The sequence below is a fragment of the Cetorhinus maximus genome, chromosome 5 (assembly GCF_964194155.1).
Source record: "Cetorhinus maximus chromosome 5, sCetMax3.hap1.1, whole genome shotgun sequence".
NCBI classification, from domain to species: Eukaryota; Metazoa; Chordata; class Chondrichthyes; order Lamniformes; family Cetorhinidae; genus Cetorhinus; species Cetorhinus maximus.
The window spans coordinates 89,665,134-89,683,654 of record NC_135883.1 but is presented as its reverse complement, the minus strand read 5'-3'; the positions used below and the strand labels follow the sequence as shown (position 1 = coordinate 89,683,654).

At 41.4% G+C, this 18,521-nt stretch overlaps 1 protein-coding gene across 5 annotated transcripts in view; it reads right to left on the bottom strand.

Moving 5' to 3' along the window:
* Nucleotides 1-2,748: 2,748 nt before the first annotated feature.
* Nucleotides 2,749-18,521, bottom strand: part of tbc1d32 (TBC1 domain family, member 32) — a 411,412-nt gene continuing 395,639 nt past the window's right edge. For all 5 annotated transcript variants that reach the window (XM_078542168.1, XM_078542171.1, XM_078542172.1 and 2 more), the window contains one exon: nucleotides 2,749-4,078. In XM_078542168.1, coding sequence (XP_078398294.1) covers nucleotides 3,968-4,078 — 111 coding nt within the window. In that variant the 3' untranslated portion in view covers nucleotides 2,749-3,967. The remainder of the gene's footprint in view (nucleotides 4,079-18,521) is intronic.

The following is an 18,521-nucleotide window of genomic DNA, read 5'->3' as shown; positions in this document are numbered from 1 at the left end:
TGTTGGAGCTTGCGTTCCTTAGCACTTGAGAGAAAGAGATAAAGTTTCTTGTTGAGGCGACGGATGAGGCGAAGAATAAAATGAAACTGGGGGCACGCACAGCTTTGAAAAAGGGTGTGGCGGTGCTGCTGGAGGGAGAGGTCGAGTGTGTTCATATGGCGGCGCATGGCACTGAGTGTGGATCTCAGAATGCGACGGGAACAGCAGTCCGAGAAACGTTTTATGTCCCGGAGATACCTGTAATCCTGGGTGGGTTCGAAACAAGAGGGATGGAATTTCAGTTGAAATCCACGTGGGGTGAGTCGGAGACGGAGACAGTCACTGAGAAAGGAGATATGGCTGTGAAAGCGGGTTTTAGTAAACACCTTGTCAAACACCAGGAGAGAAATGGAAAGCAATGAAGGTGAGCAGGGCAGAAGAGACAGTCGGAAATCCTGTCAGAGGACAGAACCATACTTCTTCCAAGAGGGCATTTTTTTGAAGAGAGGTGGCAGTCAATCAAACACAAAGATAAAAACAAAAAGCTACTGCGGATGCTGGAAATCCAAAACAAAAACAAAATTACCTGAAACCAATTTATATTTCTCCCTTGTTGAAACTATGCTGCAGTTCTGCCGAAGGGCCATGAAGGCTCGAAACGTTGACTGATTTCTTCTCCGCCGATGCTGCCAGACTTGCTGAGTTTTTCCAGGTAATTCTGTTTTTGTTTTGTTTTGGATTTCCAGCATCCGCAGTAGCTTTTAGCTTTTTGTTTTTATCTTTACGTTTAAAAGCATTCAGTGAGCCCTCGAAGACTACTTTGTCATGGGAGATGGGTGGAGCTTAAGAGAGTTCTGTGGTTTCAATTCATCTATGTGTTTGCTGGGGGAATGAGTGTTCTGCAGCAGGGGAAAAGCTGCTGCTGTTAGCAGGCTCCAGGCAACAAAAGTATTGCTGATAGCTGGCTCTGTGTAGTTAGGGCTCAGGTGAAGTCCCAGGAACCGTTTGATAGCTGTGTGGAGTTAGGGCTCAGGAGAAGTCCTGGGGAGCTGAGAACATCACTGGCTTCATGCTAGCAATGGTTTGGGCTCAGAAAAAGCCATGGGAGCCATTTATTGCTTGGTGTAGCTGGGGAGATTGGAACTTGATGAAATTCAGAGGCAGTGCCAGCCCAGCGAAGCTAACCTATTATTAAAGTGCACAAGTATAGGCTGAAGTACAGAATTGCAGGGGAATGGAGTCTTGGGAGACGAGATTGAAACCCTGGGAGCTATGCAGTCATTGAGGCAATCCGAGTTGGAGTGGCTTTGAAGGAATTCAGAGGCTTGATCTTTGAAAGTGAAAAGTTTGGAGCCCCTCATGCGGGAGACAGATTTTCAATGAGTTTGTTTGACTCTCAAGGTTTACTGACATCTGGGTGGGTTGCTAAGAAATCCATGCTATCTGTTTTGGCCAAATTTGCTATTTATTGTACAGTGTGGTGTGTTCAACCACAGTTTGCCTGTAATTTACATATACCTCATATTAACCCTGAATGTTAGAGTAAAATATAGGTATTGTAAATTGTTTTATCTTTTTGACCTTGAATAGTAAAGTTTATTTTTATTTGTTCAAAACACGTGGAATCCTGTGGTTTTATTCTCCTAGTGCTTTGAATCTCAAACTTTTTCTACTTTAAATAAAATGTTATTGGCCTCTAGTTGGATCTAACCAAAAACTTGCGGGTCTGGTCCAGGATTACACTTGATAATCTGCAGGGTGGGCATTTGGATGTCACTGAATGTGTTTCGCGTACTTCTAGCCTGTAAATGCTGCTTCTTTATTTGCAGGACAAGATGAGACATAAGAAGGAAGCAGACAATGTTGGGACGAGAGCCTTGTAATTTAAAGCTTTCGAGATCCTTTGAAAAGGACAACCTGAAAATCATTGGCATGTAGGGCATTGAGGAAGTATGGGAGTATAAGGTTGGAGGCTTTTTCCCAAGCTTTTCACATTCTTACCAAGTGACCTGCCAATTACTGAGATACCACAGCATAATCTGAGGTGGAAAATGTTGGCATTTTAAGAGATATTTAGCACTTTCCCTCTTCTTTGTGGCTCTCCCTGTCCAATGGAACTACTGGATAATGTTTATTTGCAGTTGGTTTCTCATTACTATTGAAAGCAATGCTTAGGTTATTAGTCTGAAAGCAAAAATTTTTACATGGTCCGAAAAGACAAGAATACAGGTCCAAAATAATTGAACTAAAAAGTCTGTGCCCTTGTAGGTTTGACTTACCTTTCATGCTTGATCTGCAGGAAAGGAAATATGCTTAGAAAACTTCCACCTAATTCTCAGGAGGTTTGGCAAAAGCTCTCAGCAACACACGTGAAAGGAGGCTCCTGTTCAGAATCGAGGATGGGGAGATGGGGGAGGGTGCAGTGCAGGAGGAAGGAGTATAAAAAAACACAAACACGCATTTTTAAAAGGAAAATATTAATGTCGGAGGTTCCACCAAGGATTGGCTCATGTCTAAATCCCACTGGCAATTGTTTATAAATATATCTGCTTGACGCTGCTGTTATTTAACTCATATTTATTTAAAACGTGTTTGTTCAAATTAGTATGGAAATAGATTATTTCAAATTGTTTGGTTTATGTGGAATAAACAATTAGATTTGTTTGTGTTGCTGTCAGTTGTAAGCCTTGCAACTTTTCCTATGGAACATAACAGTGAAATGTTAATATAACTAAACAGGCTAAATTTCAGAATATGCAAAAAGCTGTCATCAGTACTGACACAATTTACTGCTCAATTATCTGAAAATGACACAGCTTTATGAAATAAGAAATTTACTACAACAAAGACATTTGATCAAAGAGTTGATATTTAAACAGTTAAACCTATTCACAAAACAGAGCAATAATGCATAATAAACTCACTCCTTTAATGTGGTTGGAATACTGATTACTGGGGAATATTCTCCAGCAATTTAAATTTCATTAAAATGGAGGAAGTTCATGTTGGAGAGACCATGACTGTCCCCCCACCACACCTAAACTCTGAAATAAATTCAATTCAATTGGAAATCTGCCTTCAGTGGTTTAAATGTTACATGAGCAAAGTCCATTGTGGAATGCACTTTGACAAAAATGTGCTATAGAAGTCAACTATTGCAATTATTACACAAAATGCAGACTTCACATTACAATGCATACAGAAATGTGAAAATCGCAAGCAAGTAATACTCCAATTGACTGCACAGATACCAGTATAGGAAAATCTATGCAAAGTAGTTTTGTATTAACAAGCGAAGAAATACAACACTGTGAACTTGAAGAGCAAGATAGTTAAGTTATGAATTGTGAAAAACAATAACAATTCATAATTTGATTTAATTAAGCACTAATCATACAGAAGGACAACCATTTGCACTGGTGTCCCTGGTGTCCATTATTGCCAAAGTACAAAATATGGAAAATCTGTTGGATGGTATATTTCTGTTATTTGCATGTTCTTTAAATAGCCCACCATACAGGCACCCTGTATCACCTGTGACTTGCAGTTGAAGTCTGCAAGGAATGGAGAGACGTGGGAACATCATTTATATTCCCTACACTTAAGCAAGAGAGCTATTGTAATACCAGTAGAAAAATCACCTTTGCGTTAATAAAGAGGGGTGTTATACTACCATTTCGTGAAATCTTTTAATGTGGCAGCAGGTTCCAGACAATGTAAGCTTGTTTTTGAAGTTTAATTTTGCTCATTATGTAGTTTTATTCAAACCTCTGCTGTTTAACATGCTTTTCAATGGGAAGTTGTATTTATTGCACATGTAATTAACTTAACCATGCAATTCGTAACACAATTACTTCATTTGTTCAAATAAGATATTTTGAAACAATTCCATTATTACCATGTTGAAAATGTTACATAAATAAGAATTAAACATGGTGGGGCTAGTAGATAGTAAATAACTCTTTAATTTTTAAACTGTTTTCACTATTTATGATTTAATGTTCTCCATTTCTGTCAATATAGTAGTTCTGTAGGACTGTTCCAAATTTTGCATAAATTCCAGGTAACTGCTAACGTGAAATCCATGGATTGCTTCCTCCTATATAATCAAAAATAAAAGAAATTGAAAATTATTCTGACAGCTGAAGCAGGTAATTGGGATTAAAACACCATGATATTTTCTCTGAAAATACAAAAGCACCACTTTCTTAATTGCAAAGGATTATGAAAATATAGCAAATAACTTCAAATTCACTTTTTCCCCTTATCACTACTGCTATTTAATATAGGGGTACAGTACATTATACTGCTGCTTTAAATATCACTATATACTTGTAATTTATGAAAAAATATGATATAGCCATCTACAAGATACTGTAAATAAATTCAAAAGTGAAAACTGAAGACTAAAGAGACCACAAATGAGTTGCGGTCAGTCCCTATCATAACTTACTACTGGTCAAAAAAAATTAATTTATACCACATTTAAAACCGGCACAGGGACTAGGATTGCCAACTCCCATATGCTGCAGTTATGGCACCCATCTGCCCTGCCATGACTGTTTAACCTTATTTATTTGATTAGTTAAAATATTTTTATTGAATTATTTTAATTTTATTAGTAATTGATCTTTCTAACTTCTGCAGCAAATTCACACTTGTACCAAATTCCCAACTTTAATACTCTTGTCAACAAAGCACTCTTTCATGACCAATCTGTGCTCCATACTTGTTAAATGGAGAATTGAGGTTTGTTACTTGCATCACAGTTGGATAGGGTGTTCACAGACAGCTTAGCCAGAAAGGGGCTGTCAAAGGTTGTCTCCTCGCTTCCTCTTCCTGCTCTTCAGCTGTTCACTGTATAGTTGGAGGTAAGAACTGTGCTCTTGTAATGACGAGCTTGTGCAGCATATAGCAGGAAACTGTGAATCTTGACACCCACTCTGTCAAGTAGGGCAGGGTTTGTTCAGAAAGGTACAGATAGTGGAAACAGTGTTTCAGCACACCAATGGTTTGCACCATCTTATTTCATGAGGAAGCATGCCTTTTGGTGTATCATGCTGAGCATGTATGAGAGAACATACGGACACATGACCATATGAATTAGGAGTGGGAGTAGGCCACTCGGCCCCTCGAGCCTGCTCCACAATTTCAATAAGATCATGGCTGATTTGAATGTAACTTCAGCCCCACATTTCTGCCTACCCCGGTAACCTTTCACCCCCTTGTTATACAAGAATCTATCTAGCTCTGCCTTAAAAATATTCAAAGGCTCTGCTTCCACCACCTTTTGAGGAAGAGTTTGAAAGACTCGCAACCCTCAGAAAAAATTTCTCCTCGTCTCTGTCCTAAATGAGTGAACCCTTATTTTTAAACAGTGACCGTTAGTTCTAGATCCTCCCACAAAAGGAAACATCCTCTCCACATCCGCCCTGTCAAAACCCCTCTGGATCTTAAAGGTTTCAATTAAGTCACCTCTTACTCTTCTAAATTCCAGTGGATACAGCCTTAACTGTCCAGCCTTTCCTTCATAAGACAACCCGCCCATTCCTGCTATCAGTCTAGCAAACCTTCTCTGAACTGCTTCTAGTGCATTTACATCTTTCTTTAAATAAGGAGACCAATACAGTACTCCAGATGTGATCTCACCAATGCCCTTACAACTGAAGCATAGCCTCCCTACTTTTTGTAATCAATTCCCCTCACAATAAATGAATACATTCTATTAGTTTTCCTAATTACCGGCTTTACCTTCATACTAACCTTTTGTGATCCATGCATTAGGACACCCAGATCCCTTTGAATCTCAGAGTTCTGCAATCTCTCACCATTTAGATAAGAAACTTTTTTATTTTTCCTGCCAAAATCAACAATTTCACATTTGCCCACATTATACTCCATTTGCCAGATCTTTGCCCACTCACTTAACCTATCTATGTAACTTTGTAGCCTCCTTACATCCTCTTCACAACTTAGAGAGTTGTGCACTGACATCATGAGCCATGCTATCAAAGGATAACCCGTTACTAGTATTTCCAGCTTCAACCTGGAAGGAGCCCGAAGCATAAAAGTTCATGGCTGCTCTCACCTTCACAACCACTGGCAATGAGGTCCTTGTCCTACTCCAAGGTTACTGTTGTGACTGCAGCAGCTGGCAGATCTCAGTGAGGACATCCTAGCTGATGTACAGACATCTGACACATTATTCCTTGCTGAGGTTCAGGTAAGAAAATAGCTCCTTGAACATCATGGTTGAAGATAGCCTCCTGTTGAGAGCCCTTCTTTGCCATTATTCTCCCCCCTCTTCTAGCAGTTTTCCCCCTGCTGTGTTCTGCAAATTTTCCCAGTCGTGCTTTATTCCAAAGGAAACATGCCTAGTACAATACATATGTCAGCAGCTGACACTACTCATTGTAGATGTCAGCAGCTGACACTACTCATTGTAGATGTTAGCAACTTTCAAGAACTGTAGAAAACACCAAACACTAATACAATCATAGCAACAGCCACGAGAAATCACTCAGAAACCTGAAAGTAGCTGATAATCACTTTAGATGGCACTGGTGGAACAGGTCCTTTTTGCTGTTAAACATGATTAAGAGAGGGCATTACATGGAGCATGAGATCCAAAATGGCAGCACTGGCATCATGTCAGTGTTAAAGGTGATTGACATCATGATCTGCCTACTCTTGTGTACTTCTAATGGGCATGCACTGCATGTGCCACAGACTCCATTTTGGACCTCTAAGGCCAGATGCAGTGCCCAGAAAAAAAGAGCTCTCCACCTTTTCGCCTTGCACTCATCAGGACAATTTGCAAGAATAACAAATATAAACAGAACAACAATTAAACTATATGAGAAGAGAGTGCTGATTGGTTGGCAAGTGGACTCTGGTTGGCAAGTGGACTCTGATTGGTAGAGGAGTTGCCATGGAAAATGCATCAGTTGGTGATTGACAGTTAACTGCCAAGCACTGTTTGAAATTTAAACCAGGCAGCTTGACTCTGATTTGTCAAGGTATTGCCCTGAGGAATGAACCAGTAAATGACTGTCACTTATTTTGTTTAGCTGAAACATGCACAATGTTTGTACATGTTCTTTCTGTCTGCAAAGAACAGGCTCCATGTATTAATATATGTAGCTTCCAGTACACACAAATGCACCACACTGAGAGCCCAACTGACAATCTTAAATTGGTCGTCAGCATTGTTGTTAGTGCACCGAGGATTATTTAGTAAATGTTGTCCAATCGCGGAATCGCATCTAATGTTGGACACTGGGTTTTGAGTTTTGCAAGCACGGGCTGGTTGGGTATGGTCCATACCTTGCCCTTTTCAAACAGCAGAAAGGGACATGCTGTTTGATAGGATCTGCAAGTCTTTGGGATGTATGGCCTACATAGCATCACATTGGCACTGAAATTCATATACATTACTCATTTCTGTGATAGGCAGGACGTCTTTTTGGCTTGATGGCAGCATCCTGTTAGTGGTGAAAACTACTTGTGTTGCTACTGCTTAGTAGCAGTGTGAAACAGCTAGATTCACTTGTTGCTCAAATTTTTGAGATACCCAGGGTAATCTGAAGTAGACTGGGCACTTTTCACAGCCGAAAGCAATGGCTTTAGGCCCGTTCATGAGTTTGTGCGATATACAGCGCAAAATGGTCTGATCAGGGTAGCCATTATCCCGCAGGATAGGTTTGATGCACCCTATTTTGGCATCAAGCTTGCAGGGTGAGCAAATGGCTTGGGCGAGGTTGCTGATAAGGCTAATCTTATAGCATGTGGAACTGTAAGAATCCCAACGCATATATTGACCAGTGAAAGTAGGCATGTGGTAGACTGTGGACCCAGGGTTTTCTCTACCATGGCCTACCGCAAGCCAAAAGAGGTTCTGTCTATCACACAAATGAGTAATGTGGTATAAGAATTTTATTGCCAGTGTTATGCTAGGTATGTAGGCTGTACATCCTAAAGACTGGCAGGTCGTATCAAACAGCATGTCCCTTCCACTGTTTGCAATGGGCAAGGTACAGACTCTACCTGACCAGCACGTGCTTGCACAACTCAAAACACAGTGTCCAACATCAGATGTGATTCTGCGATTGGACATTTACTGAATAATCCTCAGTGTGATAAGAATTTAAATTTGTCAGTCGGGCTCACTGTGGTGCATTTGCATGTACTGGAACTACATATATTAATATACAGGGCCTGTTCGTTACAGACAGAAAGAATATGTACACATATTGCACCTGTTTCAGCTAAACAAAATAAGTGAGAGTCATTTGCTGGTGCATTCCTCTGGGCAATGCCTTGACCAATCAGAGTCAAGCTGCATGGTTTAAATTTCAAGCATTGCCTGGCAGTTAACTGTCAGTCACGATCAACTGGTGCATTCTCTATGGCAACACCTCTATCAATCAGACACCACTTGCCAACCAATCAGCACTCTCTTCTCATACAGTATAAATTATGAATCCCTTTACATTTGATATTCTTGTCCTGACAAGTGCAAGACAAAAAGCTTTGACAAAAAAGTATTTTTTCAGCAATACTTAAATGACTTCCCTTCATCAAATATTCTTCAAAACACAAAATATATTCTTAAACTATATGGGCTGAGCGTCAAGTACTGAGTCAGACAGATAATTTGAGAAATATGGTTAATAACCATTTTTTTGGCCACAAATCTTTTTAAACCACAAGAGAGTGAAAATGCCATATCATTGCTTTTGTTGGTTTTTGATCAGCTTGTGCTTTATTTCCACAGCAATTAATAGAAAATTCCAAACAATGTTGACATTTTTATAAATGGTGTTATGATCCCAGTTGATGTTACTACTGGACAGGATTGATCCCAGGGTAGGACCCGGCTTGTCAGATCCTAACTTTTATTTTTTGCTTAGGAAGGTGGAGAGCAACTACTAAACAGAGTCACAGGAGTCAGCTGATAAACTAAGGATAACACAAGTTACAAAACCTATCTAATGCTCTAATATTCACAGTAAGTACAAAGTCCATGTAAACCAATAGGCGGCCTGTGATCAAATGCACCACATTCTAAGTGACAGATGCCACACCAAACAGATGCTGTGGGTCTCCCATCAACTCCCCTCAGATACTTGTCACACGGTGAGCCAACTGCTCTCTCTGAACTCTGTCTCTCAAACGAGGGTCTCCAATCTCCACTCTTGAAGAACCCACTTTAGAATCTTCTCCCAAATGTTGCTTTCTCTCAGACACCTTCTACAAGGGTCCACCTCCAGGGTTTTGATCTCTCCTCCCAATGTTCCTCGCCCCTGGATCGCCACGTACATTTAAGCTTTCATCCACACACACTCTCTCAGATACTCAGCCATGCCAACAGAACACCACTGCTTCACATGCCCATAGTAAGTACTCACCAACCTTTGGCTGTTCCCTTGGATCATCTGGCCTGTTGCAAGCCTATTTTGCTTTAATTCTGTGTTCTGCAGCTTTCTCCCTTTAAGCTTGGAGCCTTCCTCTGCTCCTCACTCTTAATTTCACATAACAGGACCTTTTGCAGATTCCTGTTCTTTTCCTTGACTAGAAGGTCTTCTTGACACTTTTTTTTTGTCCCACTCCCTCGTTTCTGGGACCTTCTCCTGTTCTTATGGGAAATCTGCTTTCTGCAGTTCCCTCTCCTGTCCAGCTCCTCTTGGATCCTGGTTTCAACAGAACTAAAGCTATTTTTCTGTTTTCTCTGTCTCTGTGGGTCCCTCTCTCTGGACCCCTGTCGCTAGGCAACTGCACAGTTTTTCTACCTTGTGTTTGTTTTAACTTAAACTGAAAGCTAAAACTCATTCCTAACATCCACAAATACAAATATAACTTACTTAAACTATCTCTAGTTCCTAACAATTCTAATGATATGGCAGTGTTAATTGCTAGGCTGACCAAATCCCAAAGGGAATGTTGGCCAAGCTATCACAACGATGTGCAATTTGTATTTTTTATTAAGAGAAGATATGTGCACTGAAGTCAGGAGTAAAGGTTCCACTACCACTTTTGGAGATTTTAAATATTAAATTAAAACATTAACAAAAGGAAAGAAAACTTAAACACACAAGGTTACAGTTACACGGTTAAATTTGGTCTTATAACATTTTCTAAAAGATTTCTACTTAGCTATACTCCCAAATACACACCCTTTTCCAGGCAACAGTTCAAATAGATACAAATAATCTATAAAACATCCAGCAAGGCACCCACTGTTGCTATAAGGAAGCTAATTCATAAGGCTTCCCTCTTCTGTTCACTTGACAATGGAAATCCAAGGCTAAAACAAAACTTTGCTTTCTGGAACGAGCAAGCAGTTCTCTGGGATGGCTAGAGGCTGCTTTTCACAGGTCTGTCTTCACACTGTACCGCACCACCCACCCCCCTACTTCCTCCCACCAAGATCTCATATGGTCACTCACCTTGTACAGCTTTCAATCTTCACTTAAATATATTTTCTCCCCTTTTATCTGTAAACCCATTGTTCTAAACTTTCTTTGGAAGTTACTTTTCCCAGAATATAAAAATCTTTCATGTTGTCATTATGGCCAGCACTTTTGGGAAAAAATAAACTTAATAACCTTGCCTTATTTATTTATGATTTTGACCAGTTTTAAAACTTTCTGTTATGCCTCTTTGAAATTCAACAGCTAACAATTCACTCCTCAATTATCTCCTAATGCAAATTCCCATTCATGCTATATCTACTGGGCTCTCATCTTAGGTTGCCCATTTCCATTTCAAATGCCTGCTTTCATACCTGGAAAAATTTATTAATTTTGCTTCCAATCTCCACCCCTCCATCATTTTCACATGGTCCATCTCTGACACTTCACTTTCCTTCCTTGACCTCTCTGTCTCAATTTCTGATGATAGACTGTCCACCAATATCCATTACAAGCCTACTGACTCCCACAGCTACCTCGACTACAGCTCCTCACACCCCGCTTCCTGCAAGGACTCCATCCCATTCTCTCAGTTCCTTCGCCTCTGTCGCATCTGTTCTGATGACGCTACCTTCAAAAACAGTTCCTCTGACATGTCCTCCTTCTTCTTTAACCGAGGTTTTCCACCCACGGTCGTTGACAGGGCCCTCAACTGTGACCGGCCCATCTCCCGCGCATCCACCCTCACGCCTTCTCCTCCCTCCCAGAAACATGATAGGGTCCCCCTTGTCCTCACTTATCACCCCACCAGCCTCCGCATTCGAAGGATCATCCTCCGCCATTTCCGCCAACTCCAGCATGATGCCACCACCAAACACATCTTCCCTTCACCCCCCTGACGGCATTCCGTAGGGATCGTTCCCTCCGGGACACCCTGGTCCACTCCTCCATCACCCCCTACTCCTCAACCCCCACCTATGGCACCTCCCCATGCCCACGCAGAAGATGCAACACCTGCCCCTTCACTTCCTCTCTCCTCACCGTCCAAGGGCCCAAACACTCCTTTCAAGTGAAGCAGCATTTCACTTGCATTTCCCCTAACTTAGTCTACTGCATTCGTTGCTCCCAATGCGGTCTCCTCTATATTGGAGAGACCAAACGCAAACTGGGCGACCGCTTTGCAGAACACCTGCGGTCTGTCCGCAAGAAAGACCCAAACCTCCCTGTTGCTTGCCATTTTAACACTCCACCCTGTTCTCTTGCCCACATGTCTGTCCTTGGCTTGCTGCATTGTTCCAGTGAAGCCGAACGCAAACTGGAGGAACAGCACCTCATCTTCCAACTAGGCACTTTACAGCCTTCCGGGCTGAATATTGAATTCAACAACTTTAGATCTTAAACTCCCTCCCCCAATCCCCACCCCGTTTCTTCCCCCTCCCTTTTGTTTTTTTCAATAATTTATATAGATTTTTCTTGTCCCACCTATTTCCATTATTTTTAAATCTACAACTAATACCTTGTCAATCTTTCCACCCCACCCCTACTAGAGCTGTACCTTGAGTGTCCTGCCATCCATTCTTAATTAGCACATTCTTAGATAATATCACCACCTTCAACACCTCTTTGATCCTTTTGTCTGTAACATCTTTTGATTCTCTGCTCCTATCACTGCTTGCTTGTCCCTACAACCACCCCACCCTCAACTACTCTCCCCCCACCCCACCTTAAACCAGCTTATATTTCACCCCTCTCCTAACTACACTCAGTTCTGTTGAAGGGTCATTGGACTCAAAACATCAACTCTTTTCTTCTCCACCGATGCTGCCAGACCTGCTGAGTTTTTCCAGGTAATTCTGTTTTTGTTTTTGTTTTGCTTTCATACCTATCCCCTTTGATGATTTAAATTTTGCAGTCTGACTGTCTTCAGTTTAATTAAATTAGTCACACACACAACCCCCACAAACCTGTTTCACAGTATCCCACAGTAATATTAGGAAAAATGATCTTCTCTTTACACAATAGATTAAAATAATTTATACTTTCTCCATAGTTCATTGTATATCAAATTACAGAACAGGCTGTAACTGCACAATTATACCATTCAGAAGGAAGGATATGAACTCCAGATACATAACCGGAAGGAAAAGTAGGAAAGTAGGAGAATAATGTCAGTCTATAACATTGAATAATTACAGCATCACTTAGTGTGGAAATACAAGGAATATAGCCATAGTTTACAGGCTACATGTACTTAAAATTCAACAAATCACAGACAGTGATGCTTTATACACATTACACACAATGAACAATTCAATACAGCTAGAGATGGGACTTATAAGATAATCACAGATTAATTACATTCATATTTAATTTGTTGCACTCAGCTTTAATTTAGAAAAGTAAAGCAGGATTGAAACCAAGGGTCAAAGGAATGAGAACTAGAAGTAATCTATATACTATAGAATGGAAGGTGAGCTACAAGGAATAAAATAAATTAATGGATTAAAAGAGTATTTCAAAATTGGAAAATACTTTGATATAACGAATACATGCTACATTTTTATTCTAACTTGAGTACAACATGAATACCAATACATAAGTTACTGAATATAAAAAATAGAATGCAAGGTATCCAACTGCAATCATACTCGACTGATTATCGTCTGTCAAAAATCAATAATATTCGGAATTAAATTACTGGAATGGTACTTTGTTTCATCATAGTGTGCAGAAACAGCAAATTCTCTGAAACAGAAAGTCTGCTGAATCTAAAGTAGATAATGAAGTATAGTTACTTTTCTGCTCACATGCTTGGCTGTTCAATTACTGTTAGTGCCACAAAGCTTCGCCATCTGACCTTAACCCCATCTCATGCCATTGCAACTGCATTTTCTGATTAAAAAACTATTGTGCTGTTGAATAATAATACACTTATGTCCTAGTGCATGAATGGATGCTTATGCATTTTTCATGCAGTTTATCTTCAGAATTGCAAACACAAGCCATTTGCTTGGAAATACACAGTAGGGACAATTTTCTAAAAACAGAGTTATAAAATTTTACAATTTCACATTTCATCTAAACAGGCTCTGTATCTAGTATAACATTATCATCTTTTAGTGATGCCCTCATTTTCTTTTCTTTGGAAAAGTAACTGACAAAGTGTGCCTTATACATAATGTGATCTGCCTAAAATGATACATTGGGCTAGAACTTGCTGTCAAATTAACAGTGAGGCTAATGGCACTTGCCATTATTCATGTGCAAATGGCACCACTTCAGGCGAGGGAAGATGCAAGTTTAAAAATGTAAATTTTTATGTTTTTATTTTAAAATTTCCGTATGAGTTATACTGCTCTGCTGTTAACCTTGCAAAAACACCATGGGGAGAATTTCCCCCCTGTTTTGGGGCGGGGGGAAGGGGGTGTTGTGCGTGGATGGCTGTGGACCCAATCGATGCCCCCAATCGGGTCCGCGCTGCCATTTTACGTGGGAGGGCCAATTAAGGCCTGTCCAGCGTAATATGCGCCTGGAAGTGCTGAGTGCTCCCTGTGAGGGCTGGCAGAGGGGAGGGGGTTCCCTGAGTCGGGGCCTGCGCTCTTTCGTGCATGCGTGCAAAAGAGTGCAGAAATCTCCCTGAGGCAGAGGTGCCTCAGGGAGATTAGTTTACGTTTTAAAAATTTAAATAAAGAAAAGAAAAAACTTTAAGACATCCCCTCATGTGACAGTGTCACGTGAGCTGGGACATGTCAATGAACATTAATGAAAAAATTTATTTAATTTATAAACCCTTCATGAAACTTCATCCCGCCCGTGGATGAAGTTCCATGAAAAATGCAAAGACCTCCTGGGCTCTTTGTCTGCCCGCCAACCTTAAGGTTGGATGGGCAGCTCAGCTTATTACTTTAATTGATATTTAAACAGGCTTAATAAGCCTTTGGCAGTTCGGCGGGTGCACAGCCGACTTGGCTGCATGCCCGCTGAACTGGGAATCTAAATGACGTGTGGTGATGTCAGGGCACCTGCCTGACATCACTGCGCATCATTTTATGCCTCGGCGAGCGGGTCCCATCCCCGCTCACCGAGCTGAAAATTCTGGCCCATATCACTGCCTGCCTCATCAATTGAACAGCAGGAAGCTGCTGTAATTGTGCGGTAAATCTGAACTAAATATGCCACAGAAAGTTAAGCCTTGACCACTTCAGTCTAAGTAATCTTTTGCCAACATGATTAGTATTAATTACTACCAGATAAACTCACTAGCACAGATAACATGTATTACACATGTGGGCCGGATTTCCATCTTGCGTTGGGATCCTGGGCGCCATTGCATTCGTATCATGGATGCGATGCAATTTGCAAATTTAAATGACTGAATCAGAGGAGCCAGAACAGCTTAAAGTGGGACTCGGTCCTGAGGTCCCTTTAAAAAGGCAAGTGGCAGCTATAACTGGACCCCAGATTTTCCAATCCTTCCCTTGAGGCGCTAATAGATAGTGTGCCCAAGAGGCAGGAGGTTTTCTTCCTGGTCTTTGGCTGAAACAGAATCCTCTAGGAGAGCAAAATAGCATGTTTGAGTCGGCAGAGGGGATCAGCAGTCGTGGTGTCACCAGAAGGACACAGACATTGTACTGCAAGAGATTCAATGACCTCCTAGGCTGGTGATACAAAGCTAGGTGTGAAAGTAAGCTGTGAGTAGGAAAAAAAAGGCTGAAAAGGGATATAGACAGCATAATTCAGCAGTCAACAAGGTTTAAGATGGAGTATAACTTGGGGAAGTGCGAGCTTGTTTACTTTGCAATAAGAATGAAAAAACTGAGTATTTTTAAAAGAGAGACTTGAATGTACTCGTACAAGGAAAATGAAGTTAGCATGCAGGGTTAGCAAGCAATTAGAAAGGAAAATGGCATGCACGCCTTTATTGAACGGAGACTGAAGTACAAGATTAAGGAAGTTTTGCCACAATTGAATACAGCTTTGGCGAGACTGCATCTGGAATACTGTGTGCAGTTTTGGTCTCCATATCTAAAGAAAGATATACCTGTCTTGGTGGCGGTACAGCGAAGGTTCACTACATTGGTACCTGGGATGAGAGGACTGTCCTAAGATTGTTGGCTGAGTACATAGCGCCTATGCTCTCTGGAGTTTAGAATGACAGGTGATTTCATTGAAACTTGAGATTCTGAAGGGGCTTGACAGGGTAGACACAAGTGGTTGGTTCTCCTGGTTAGGGAATCTTAAACACCCTGGCAAAGTCTCAGGATAAGGAGCCGATCATTTTGGGCTGATAAAAGGAGAAATCTCTTCACTCAGAGGGTTAATAGTCTTTGGAATTCTCAAACCCAGAGGACTGTGGATGCTCCAACATTGAGTATATTCAAGGTTGGGATAGATAGATTTTTGAGTTCTCAGGGAATCAAGGGATATGAGGAGCAGGCAGAAAAGTAGAGTTGAGGCAGAAGATCAGCCATATTTGTATTGAATAGCGAGTAGACTCAAGGAGCCGTATGGTCTATTCTTGTTCGTACTTCTGATGTACCTCTACCTAAGCCAGGAAGCAGTCTGTTCAGTGTCTGCAATTCACCAAAGAAGTGATTACAAAATTCTGCCACCTTTTGGAACCAGACCTGCAGCCTCAGAGCAGGTAGAGGACCATCACCATCAGTGTCCATGAAGGAGACCATGGCCAAGAATTTTTTCATGTTGGCATCCTTCCAGGTTGGAATAGGTGACATAGCTAACATCTTGCAGTTTGCCATCTATTGCTGTGTGTATCACAGAGGTGAGAGACTTTGCATGCTAAGAAAGGGGATTTCACCTTTGAACTGAGAGCAGCAGGAGGAGGGTTATTGTTGTGCCTGGAAAGCGGGCTTCCCCATAGTGCAGCGTACCACTGACTCCAAATATATGATCTTGCTCAGTCCACATCTCAATGATGAGATGTGCTGAAACCGTTGAGGTTACCATTTACTCAATATGTAATTGGCGTGCAAACATGCTCAGCACATCATGCTGGTGAACACTCACTATCCTGGCAGTAGTCATGATGCGTTCATCCTGCATCTCCGCTATCCTTCAATCTTTCAGCCAACACATCAAACTAGAGGATGGCTGCTGTGTGACAAGGTCTATCCACTCTATATCTGGCTCTTGATTTCCCTCCGCAACCCAACTTCACCTTGAGTTTCTTATAATGAGAGCCATGCTGACAAAACGATTTTCGTGTTGAAGTAGCAGTTTAACTACCTCAATCCTGTTGGAGGAGCCCTCCAGTACTTTCTGGATGGGTGTCCTGATTTATTGTGGTCTGCTGCATCCTCTACAATTTGGCCATCATGAGGGCACAGCTCTTGCTCCCACGCATAGCACCTCAGTAAAAGAAGAAAGTGAGGGAGGAAGGAGAGGCAGGCGAAAAAGAGGAAGCAGAGGAGGCAGCTGGTACATCCACGTTTTGGATGGGATGCCTGTGAGTACAACATTCAACTCTGATTACCTTGAATAAAGCCCCATTTTCCTGTTATTGAACAGTTCCACACTTTATCATCCTTCTGCAACTGACCATCACAGCACCCTCTTAGTGACAATCGTGAAATAAAAGCCACCAGAAAACAATCATTCCATGCTAACTTTATCCAACAAATCATCCAATACTCCATGCAATACTCATGTTATGCATTCCCTTAGTGCCAGAATTGCATGCGTCTTTGCTTGTCCTGCTGCAAATATGCACTGCTACTCCAGTAGCTGCAGCATGGCTGATGGAAGAACGTTAACTTTCACAGAGGAACACTGTGGATGGTCTTGCAGGATGTCTTCCTCCAACCCTGTCCCGAGAAAAGCTGGCTTTGGACTGCATCACCTCAGCATGGGCGGCAGAAACATATCTGGTTGGCTGACAGGCAACAGCAAAGTCACTGATGGAGTGACAGGGGTGCAAGCACAAGTGCTATCAGTCTGGCAGAGGACAGCAGGCTCGTGCTCAATGGAGTCACTGCCATTCTCCTGGGAAGCTGCGTCAGCAATCCTAGTAATCTGTAGGAGGACAAATTGTTGAACTCCTGTAAGTTCCTGAAAGCTGCTTGGAACATTGGTATCTGTGGCTAGTTGGCCTTGCATGGCAAAAGGCTGAGATTTTAGGGCCTCAAAAAATAGGATCAAGAGTGGACCTGCCTTGCCATTCGATATTATCATGGCTGATCGTCTGCCTTAACTCCACTTTCCAGCCTGCTCCTCGTATCCCTCGATTCCCTGGGAGACTAAAAATCTGTTTCTCTCAGCCTTAATTATATTAAATGATGAAAAATCCACAACCCTCTGGGGTAGAGAACAAACTTGGGTTAATCATGCATCATGATTCACATGCCCAATTTTGGGGGCTATCCAATTTAGTGCCCTATTTCTATGTCTACACTTTTGGCAAACATCCCCAGTTCCCTCTTGTATTTTACTTCCACTCCATAAATTTTGCAAAATAGTTTTCCAAGTGAGCTGTTAGCTGATGAACGTTAAATGAACGTTAGCTGTTTTTCGAATGGGACTAAGTGAATAGCTCTTTAAGAACCAGCAAAGGTCTTGATCATTTTTAAATGTTGTGGCCATGGATTTGCTCTACATTTTCACTTACTGTTGTGGTATGTATAGATCTGAACTGTTCAGGGCCATTTGGAGCCAACATATTCCTTTTTGCACCAGGAGTTGCTGGGTGTTCATTGATTGGCTGATTTAAGCAAACTGACATAAAACATTACATCTCTGTTTCTTGCTCTTCAGCGAAAGATGGCAAGGATTATCACACAAAAAGTTCTATTAAAATAGAACAATGATTTTCACCTTGACACATCTCAACTTTCCTGGGATTATCAATAACAGCTTAATTTCTTATAGTGTTTTTAATGTAAGAAAACATCCCAAAGCTATTCACAGAAGCATTATAAATCAAAGCATGACACAGAGCCACAGAGGTGTTATTCCGTTAGATGATCAGAAGCTTGGCCAAAGGGGTTTTAATGAGTGTCTTAAAGGAGGGAAGCGAGGTACAGAGGCAGAGGAGTAGATGGAGGGAATTCCAGAACTCAGGGCCTAGCAACTGAAGACATGGCCACCAAGCTGGAGAAATTAAAATCGGGGATA